At 39.0% G+C, this 10,368-nt stretch overlaps 1 protein-coding gene across 1 annotated transcript in view; it reads left to right on the top strand.

Moving 5' to 3' along the window:
- The first annotated feature begins 5,360 nt into the window (after positions 1–5,360).
- Positions 5,361–10,368, top strand: part of LOC149145273 (kinesin-like protein KIN-7N) — a 178,707-nt gene continuing 173,699 nt past the window's right edge. The window contains exons 1-2 of the mRNA XM_089447508.1: positions 5,361–5,861; positions 5,964–6,053. Coding sequence (XP_089303634.1) covers positions 5,717–5,861; positions 5,964–6,053 — 235 coding nt within the window. The 5' untranslated portion in view covers positions 5,361–5,716. The remainder of the gene's footprint in view (positions 5,862–5,963; positions 6,054–10,368) is intronic.

Here is a 10,368-nt window from a genome sequence, read left to right as displayed (position 1 = left end):
TCCAAACCATCAAATTCAAGAAATAACCATTCTTCCCGGATACCAGGAGAAATAAATAACTAGCCATGGGAGCAGGGAAACAAGGTTTGAGATTGAAAACATACCTGCAAAAGGTGGCCTGAACTGACTGTAAGTAGACTGACGCCCGGTGAAGGACCACGAAGGACGCCTCCCCCAAGCCGGAGTGTTACTCAGACCAGATAGAATTCAAAGAAGTTTTGCAAGCAGGAAACTTACCAACCTTACTAGCAAAAAGGCAAAAAACCTTCACCCCTCTTATCATGTTGCCACCTTCTGGATTGACATTAATTGGAGATATGCACGAGGCCATCGCTCTATGTGCCTCGGGCATGTGGAGGGTGGTGGATTACCTTATCAAGACCTTCCTAACAAAAGACGAGAAATGGTGGGACCATATCTATCCAGTTGACACCCTGATCGGGGAAAAAAGGTGAACTTTCATTATGGTAAAACTTTTAAATTTTATTTTGTTTCTAAATGTATTTTTAAATTTATAATTATATATATGCCTTATTATTGGTGGCTGAACCTAATGGCAAGCATGTCTGATTGAATCTTATTCATTAGGGCAATACATCTTTTGTGTGTGTGTGGGCTGCAGGAGTGGAAGGGGTGATATACTGCCCTAATGAACAAGATGCAATCAGATACTCCTGGGATTAGGTTCAACCACCAATAATAAAGCAAAATTTACAGCACTGTGGAAAGGTTTGGATATTGCCCAAAATCATGGCATCAAGGAAATTATTGTTCTTGGGGATTCTATGCTAGTGATCACAATGTTCTCAAATTCCAATCATGTAACAAATCTCTTGAGCTCTGCAGTGGTGTAAAGGATTAATCTCCAATTAAAAAAATGAATTCTTTTCCCTATTTCATGCACTACGCTAACTAAACTACGAGGCTGACGAACTAGAAAACCGGGGAACATAATTAGGGGTAGGCAACCTTGAATTAAATAGAAGAGACAAGGGATTTGCTCCCATTCCATCGTAAAATGAATACAAATATGGAGATCTGGGCCATCAATGATGGCTTTGACAGCCAGGTGAGTAGAGGGATGTATTAAGCATCCACTTGGACAAAGACTGGGAACACATGTACCTTGACAAGATCTTCATCACCTCCCAAATTCCTTGCAGACAAACTTTAGACAATTGGGTAAATTCTATCCCCAGAATGACAACATTTCATTCACCAGTATTAATGATGAATAGATGGATGCAATTTTCAACTTGCGCCATAGCAAATTGGCTGAAAGGATTGTTAATGTGACACCCTAGGCAAGACAAATTCTCAATTGGCATGAGGAATGATGAATTGTAGGCATTAATGGTGGCAAAGGAGAGGAATCGACGGTGTTGGGAAGTTGATGACCTATTTTTGTCGGCTCCGCCACATATAGGGGCATCTCTATTCCTCCCTTCATAATGTTTTTCCTATAATTGTATCTTATTGAAAGGTCTGGTGATGGCGTCGACGAGATGGCGGTGATTGGAGGCTGAGCTAGAATGGTGGAAGAAGGCTACAAAATTTTTGTTCAAATTATTCATGGGGAGGATGTAACTCCTCACATGTAGAGTTGAGATGTTGGAGCGGGACAAGGCATCCAATGCGGAGCACATTGATGCCAGGTTAGAAAGTATGGAGGCAGGGGTAGATTGGTAGATAATTAAGTTGGAGGTTGACCTCCTCTCTAGTAATTCTAAGCTTGTTTGCGGCAACCTATTTGCAAAAGTCTACGAGATTATAGTTGGAATGTCATACCCTGATCCTAGTGAGAAACAAAGGACCTTTGCTGATGGCGCAACTGGTGCAAGGATGAGTAAAGGGAAAGAAGTCATCAGCGAGGAAGTTGGTCCATCAAAGCCTGATTAACTATGTTCTTTTATGTATTGCAAATATATATTTCTTTTGGGACAATTTTGTAGGTCATAAGGGAAATATCAAAGTGAAATTTTAGCTCACAGGGCCCGTCGAGGCAAGAAAGTCTCACTGTGGTTGTATTGGAATATAGAAGCGACTGATAATACTGAAGCAAGTTTTGCCAATTCTTATGTAAATGATTGTGGCACTGCAATTCGTGTTTTATAATCTAAAGTAACCATTTTTGTGTGTGTGTGTATATATATATTTTATTTATTTATTTTAATTTAAGATTTTCATCCATGTAAAAATATTACATTGTTGTCCATTGTTTTCTAAAATTTTAGTAGCCTTACTTTTACTAGATTTGTTGGCTAGTAAAAAATTTCAAAAAATGATAACACCATGTCAAATGGAGTTTGCAGTCCATAATCATAGGGGAACGCAAAACTAAAAACCCAGCAAAATCAAGACATAACAAAGAGCCATTAGGATTTTGATGAAGTTAACGTAGCAAGATTCTCCGAGCATGAACCAAGGGCGATAGAGGTTGGAATTCACAATGTACATGCTTTTCCATATGGGCCAATCAGCCATCTAAATGTTCTAGGATTTTTTGCATACACCATTAGTTCCGTTAAAGGTGAGCCAAGTTGTCGTACATATGCCACTGATTCCTTTGAAGGTCATTAATGAAAGAGATAATTGCATTTCAGTCATCATGCCTATCCTGGAGGAGCTACTCCATAAGCGTTTTGGGGTGTTTGTGCTGGCAACAAGTGTTCTCCAAGCCGCAGGTGTTCTCTTGAAGGCTAGGAGAATTTGTTAGGTGGAAGGCCACCGCCTCTACCTAGCCCAAAGCTTCCATGCGAGGTTGGATTGATTGTCCCCTCTCACTAACCCCCTAAAAAGCTCGAGCACATTAACATGGCATGGCATAGCAATTCAGGGACCAAGTAGACCAAAGCTTCAGGAGCGCACACATAGGCCACAAGGGGAAGAGCCTCCCGCGCCACCATAGAAGAAAACCTCTGCAGGAAAATATGGACACCTATATAACCTCTAGATTGCGACTTACTGTGGTCCCGGGGAAACAAAGAATGATGAAAACCCCTTATCCACAGTTACGATTGACACAATACAGACTATGTCGCTCCAACAAGGCTAAAGCCAGGTCATTGAAGGAGGAATAGATTAAATGGATAGAAAGAAACCTATGCCTTATCTTTTAGACCACACAAACATAACTGCGATCAATAAAGAGTACACAAAGCTAGATATAATAAACTAGACATACCATCAAAGCTATAACACAGAATAGAGCTAGTGAAGAGCCAAGACCCAAAATTAAGCCAAAAAAACTCTATAATAGGAATAGAAAACTAGGCTTGCCAAAGACTTCAAGTTACCTCATAGACTAGCTGAGTGAAAGGAGGTGGGTTCGATTATAGGTCCGCTGCATAGATATGAACCATCTACCACATTCCTTCTATGCTCAACTGTTGTCGGGAATTCATAATTTCCCAAATACTAGGGTCCCAAATTTCACTATCATATGCTTGCTAGCCACTAAGATGCCTAAGGGAACAAGCAAAGGTAAGAGCCTGCCTTCATAGCAATTGAGAACCATGTGTATAGGGCCACCTTGAAGCCTACCTAACCACCTCTTGAAACACCTGCATCAATGACCAATAACAAGGAAGAATCATGAACCTTCGCACACACATATGATGTGCGGGAGGGGGGGGGGGCATACCATACTACCCCCCTCTTTATGAGCTTTGGGAGTCGGTGGGGTGGTTGGTGCCCGCCCCCCCGCCCCTCCGACACCACCATTTCTCCATTCATCAACCCCGATCATTTTTTTTAATTTTTTCAATTTTGATTTAAAAATATATATATATTTAATTTAGGTAGAGATTTGTATTGCTTTTATTAGATTTATAAAATATTTACCTTATAATTATTGGTTTGTCATTAAAAAACCAAACACACATGTATGTTGCCTTAGGTCATATGAGTAATTTAAAATTAATAACACAATTATACAATATAAAAAGTTTGAGATTACCATTCATCCAAAAAGAAACAAAAGCTAGCATTCTAAATATTTAAATTGTGGGAGAGTCCACCTATATGGGGTTAGGACTAGCAATATCCTCCTAAAAATCAAAGAAGTTTAGATTAGCAAGTTTCTTTGCCATGAGAACAAAGTTAGTGTTCAATTTCTAAACTTGGAGTTGTAGTTCATTAATACGAGACAAAATTCTTACCAAGCTTCAACTCTTTCACCTAACACCTTACCCATGGTTGCTTTGATCCGCCATAACAAATATATCGTTTAGAAGTTTTTGGTTTCCCTGATAGGAGTGTTCCCTGTGTCGGGGACCTAATGCCCCACATCTTCTTCCACATTTGCATCATACATAAATTTGATGTTGCACCTAAACCTTTTACTTTACATTGTTAATTTCCTTGTGATCCTTGTGAGCGGATGTAGGATTGTTATCCCAATAAGCAGTGGCAAACATCTTGGCTCGCAATTAAGCTCTTGAACAACATTGTTTACTTTTATCATGATGGTCTTGGTGACCAAAGGAGGAGCCTAATCTCGACATGAACATAAATGGGGGAGAGACTAAGAGAAAAGAGGGAGGAGGAAAAGAAACAAGAACTGAAAGGGCGAGGGAGAATAAGTTTAGCCACTCATGGAGAAGAGGCAACACGTTTAGATGAAAGAGTCGATATAGAGAGCTTGTATAAAGGTAGAGAGAGAACCAAAGTGCTGAGAAGAGCCAAGATAACATACGAAAGAGACATAGAAAAAGGTCCTTCTCCAACTTCTCCTCTAGAGGAGCCCCACGTAAAGAAGGAAGGAGATAAAAAAAAAGAAAAAAAAAAGAAAAAGAAAAAGAAAAGAAAAGAAAAGAAAAGAAAAGAGTTGTGATTTATAACACTATCAAACTCAAAGCTGGTAGCTACCCACATTGTAGTGGCATTGCCCAAAAGGAACCAAAGTGCAAATATGCTTTGGAGTAGGAGGAAACAACCATAACTTAGGCATGGACCAACATTAGTGTGGAGAGAACTATGAGGATATGCATGTACTAGGACATCATCAAAATGCCGGGTGTGAAGACCACAACGAAGGGATGGAGGCCATATGTAATTAACAAGTTATCAAAATCCGGAGTGTGAAGACCACAACGAAGGGATGGAAGCCATATGTAATTAACAAGAACATGTAGATTGTGAGATAAAGACACCCATCATGAACTTATCCAAAAAAATATTGTCTTTTTCCTAATTTTAAGGTGATAATTAAACTAGACACCAAATCGCTATCAAACTTCACAAATGATTACATCCAAAATTTAAAATAAAAATAATAAAAATAAAGTGCAATAGGTGGGACTCATTTTCATTATTATAAAAAAAATCAATTAACGGTGGGACACGACACGCTGTTAAAGTTAGAGTTTGAATGCGGCGAACACAGAGTCTGATGTAAAGTTTGAATAGTGGGAGTGGAAATTGAGGCGGGCTTTTGTATGGTTGGCTTACGATTTCAAAATCGAAGCCATTCTCTTCATCTTCCTCCTTCTGCTACTGCCCCTTCCATGCTCGCTTACGACAGACATTAAGCCCTCGGTTAGGGTTACAGGACGTACAACGCAGCTCAGTTTTCTTACGGCATTTCATAACAAATAAATCGATCCCATCTGATCCGATCCTGTTCTGGAACTCTGCATTCATTTTGGTTCAAAAGTTCGATATTTCACTGATCTAGGTTATATTATAAAATCTGCTGAGATATATTCAGTGTGGAATGGAAAGGATTTACGTCGCGGTCCGGGTTCGACCGCTGATAAACCAGGAAGTTGTGAAAGGGAACTACTGGAGAGTAGAGGACAACCGCATTTCGCTTCACAATGCTCTTGGAACGCCCATCTCCGGATATTCTTATACCTTTGGTAAATATCATGGTTAAACCCCACTTGGAGGATATGTTGAATTTGTTTTAAGCTTATCTTGACACACAGTTTAAAGAATTTATGGGTTATGATGTTTTCCAGATCATGTTTTTGGATACAACTCAAAGAATGCGGACATTTACGAAGTCCATACCAAGGATGTTATCGAGGCAGCCGTTAACGGCTTTAATGGTTCGTTTACCTTTACTGTTTTTTACTTTTTTGAAAATTTAAAGCTTTCATGGAGCAATATTTGCGTCTTTAGGGGTTTAGATTTGCGGGGTTTGTGAAAATATGGCAGCAATCGGGCTAGTTTTGCTTTAAAACATAAGAACTTAGACTTGTCTTCCGGGGCATTGTAAATAAACACATTTTATTGAAGAAGGAAAGCCACTGGCACTTGAGTTACAAGCTAGTGTTCAAAGGGCCATTATGTCAGAATTGTAAAAAGCTATTGAATTGCCCTGCTACAGGGATCCTCGGAGCTGATTATGAAATCCACTACTGCACATTAGGACGAAATTTCGTAACTATTAAGGATAACGTGACGGGTGAAACCAATAAAATTGGATTATATTTTTGGTAAAAGCTTTATGGTATTTGTATTATGCTCTGTTATGCCAAAATTTTCCACATACTTCTGGAGACCTTTTGGCCTTTCCTTCGACACCATGACTTTCTCCAGCATTTCATCCTCCACCGATTCCGCAGTCACTGCCATTGCCTCTTTTTACTAGCTACCCACGTGAGGAGAGTGAAGCCAATTCAACACTTGTAGAAAAATAGAAAATGTCAGAGATGCGCGCACACACACACTTCCGCTTTTCTTGCGCCCAAGCAAAGGATTGATGAAATCCTTCTTCTCCTGTGGCTTCCAATTTCCAAAGTACAGTCTTCTATTCCTTCAAAACTGCAGAAAACACTGCTTTCCTTGCTGCTGTGCGCTCTCAAAGCTTGCTGTTGCAAACTCCAAATTAAAAAATGCGACGTGCTAAGGGTTGCGAGGCGTTTGCTATGAATTTTAGGAGAAAAAAGGAAAAGGGAGGGTTCATGGGCCCCTCATGTCCCCATTCTGTGCTAATTTTTCCTGGGAGTCATCCTAATTGGAGGCATTTACTTCGCTTGGAAACGTCTCCATATCAGTTGAGGAATTTTCCATCTGCTGAGAAACAAAACCATTAGTTGTTTTTCAGACCGGCTGTGTTTAAACTAAAAAGATATTAAAAGCATAGTTGCCATATACAGCCATATTTTCAGTTGAAATATGAATATACGACCTGTACATATACAACTCTATTTTGTCATATATACAAAATAATGGTCAACGTATATCGAACATATTTTGGCCATACCTCGGTCATATTTCAATCTTATCTTCGTTGTATTTAGGTCATATTTTAACCTTATCTCAGTTGTATTTCGGTCATACTTGTTGATTTTGGCTGTGTGGGTCCTATTTGGTAACATTTTAGATTTAAACTCTCATGTTTAGGTTGTACTTGGTTTTCTTAAATATGTAATTTTTTTATGTATCGTATTGTATTTGTATATGTATTTGAACATGCACAAGGTTAACTTGTTGAAAACACATTTGGTTTGAAAAATACCCATTCATGTAAGTTTTGGAGCTGGATCCTCACACCTCGACCGGAATTCTTGTCTTCAAGTGGAGGCCTCCATCCTAGTGAAGAAGAAGGCACTAGAAGTTGAGTCAATTTTGGATCTGTTTTAGGGCTATTTACTATCACACGTGTGAAGTTGAGAGACAAAATCTGCTGCAGGATAAGCTAAGAATATTGCAGTCATCTCAGGTAACTGAATTAGGGGAGAAGACAAGTCAAGAAGGAAACTGAGTTGAAGAAAATGGAGTCTACATCTAAAGCGAAGGAAACAAGGGCACAAACTAGGAAGTGACACTTCCCACGTGCTGCAACTAGGGCTTCTGAAAGAGGCCAAGAATTGCAGGAGGCTGAAATTTGAAGAGTGGCCAAGAAGGAAAGGAAAGTTAGTTGTTTGACCATCATTGATTCAAGGAAGGAAAGGTCAAGATAAGAAGCCTTGTGACTTAGTCTTTGAGAGGTGAATAGGTCAAGGGTCTTGTTCTTGGTACTCGTCAATTGAAGTCTCTATAAGAAGAAGAATTCGTTTGGGTTTTCTTCTCAAGTTGAGAGGTTTTGGCCTTGGTTGATCGCCTACATTCCGTGTCTCTTGTCTCTTTATTATTTATGCATTGGTAGCTGTTTGATGAAGAAGAACATAATAATAATCAAGTAAAGAGAAGATCCTAATCTAAAGAAGTAAAAAACATTCACAAACGATTAACATTATAGAGAAATCGCCTAATCTTGATGCCCTAGATTTCTCAACATGGTTTTAGAGCTAAGGTGACTAAGTCAAAGAAGGGCATCTCATCAAGAGACACACAAGCAATCAAGGATCAAATCTCGAAGGATATCAAAGTGAAGTCAGGAAGTGTCAAAGCCCTAGATCGAAGAAGAAGTCTACAATGAAAGGAGTCTTGGGATCCTCAAAAGACCACAAAGACCCTACTCAAGTTGAAGGGACTTATAAATCAAGTTTCTTGAAGACTATTCATCCTAGAGAAGCAAGATCAAGGATGTTGTCATCATCTTCAAAAGTTCTAAGGAAATTTCCTCTCGTTGAAGCAAGGTCCTTACCATTGAAGAAGATCATCCAAGAAGCGTCAAGACATCATCAAGAAGTCATTATTGATCATCATCAACAAGGACATCACCATCAAAGGATATAAAGTGATCTCCTTCTTTGTGGGGACAAGGATCATTCTTGAAGAGAACTATCTTCATCAAGGAGAAGCTCTCTATTAACTATATCATCATCAAAATTCAAGGAGGCATCAAGTGGAAGAAGCATCTTCTCAAGTAAGTATATTTATGTTTGAATCTGTCAAAATGTCTTTTTGCAAGGAAAGCAACAAATTGGTTGGGGCTTCAAACTATCTTGCATGGAAGAAGAGGACAAACTTGAATCTCATTGAAAATGAGGTTATGGATAATGTCAAAGGATCTATCACCATACCAATGAAAGAAGATGCACAAGCACTTGCAAAGTTTATGAAAGGGGAAGTGAGGGCTCAAAGGACTTTCATTGAATCCATCAAGCATCCCCTCATTCCATACGTATCTAAACTCGAAACCTCAAAAGAAATATATGTCAAATCGGCAAAGTTGTTTTCTGTAAGCACTGCAGGAGAAGTTATCTCTCTAAGGCAAGAACTCTACAAGCTAAGGATATCAAAAGAAGAAGGAATAGCCTCATACTTTATGAGGATATCTGAGATAAGGGATCAACTTCAAAATCTAGGAGAAATAATGTCTGACAAGGAGATGACCGTTGTAGTACTAAATGCGCTACCAGAGGAGTGGGGTAACTTTACTTCAAGTATTTATGGGAAGAAAGAAGCTACTCCATTCCCATGATCTATGGTCACTATGCAAGATTGAAGAAACCAGACTGAAGGCAAAAACTGATGTAGGATTCAGTGAGCAAAATCAAGCATATGCTACTATAACAAAGAGGAGGAAAGTCTAGAAAATTTAGTTCTCAGAAAAAGAAGAAGAACCTGGCTAAGGTTCAATGTTATGGATGTCAAGAATATGGGCATTACAAAAGAGATTGTCCTAAGCTCAAGAAGGACAATAACAAAAGAGGTAGAGAAGAAGCCCATATCACCGAAGAAGTGGAGGAAGTTGAAAAGATGTCCAAGAAAGAGGACGCAAGAGATCTCTACTATGATTGAGATAGTCTTTTCCTCACCTAGTTCTTTTCAAGTTCATGTTTTCGAGTTTTTTGTTGTAAGTATGGCTATCATGAATCACCAAGGAAAATGATAGGATGCATCATGGCATCATGGAAGCATTAAAAGCAAGAGCTCGTGATCATAGAGAAAAATAGCTGAAAAATAAGTCTATGGCAGTCACCTATGGAAGGATATAGCTCTTGGTAACCTCATTAGAAGCATAAGTGGCACTTATGGGAAAAAGGAGAAAAAGTCATCTAACACAAAGGTCATCATACATCAATATAAAAGGGAACATTTGCTGGATGAGGATACTCAAGATCCTCTATTGAAATCTTCATTGGAAGGTTCACCAATCAAAAGGAAGCAAGGGTTTCATCAAGAATTCCATCTGATGGGAATTCATGGGATGATGATATGATGACAAAAGAAGTGGATCAGATCAAGGGATTGAAGTTCTTTCAATCAAGGAAGTTGTTGAAGGAAGTCTAGATGACCTAAAGGAAAATGAGGTATGTATTCTTGTATTCGATATTGTAGAGTCATGTCATATGGTTGCAGGTAACATAGATAAATGCTCTATCTCGAGAGCATGATCAAAAGAAAGGATTTCCTCCCTTGAAAAGATGCAGGAAAGCATGGGTCACACATTGTTTAGATGAAATCAACATAATATGTCCTCATATGAAATATGAGGCGGTTGACAATAATTGGAGGAACTTTGTTTGA

Source organism: Pinus tabuliformis, chromosome X (genome assembly GCF_031772625.1).
Source record: "Pinus tabuliformis cultivar Carrire ecotype Pingquan chromosome X, CPIR1, whole genome shotgun sequence".
NCBI classification, from domain to species: domain Eukaryota; kingdom Viridiplantae; phylum Streptophyta; class Pinopsida; order Pinales; family Pinaceae; genus Pinus; species Pinus tabuliformis.
Note: the sequence above shows the minus strand (reverse complement) of the source record. Positions and strands in the feature narration are given on the sequence as shown.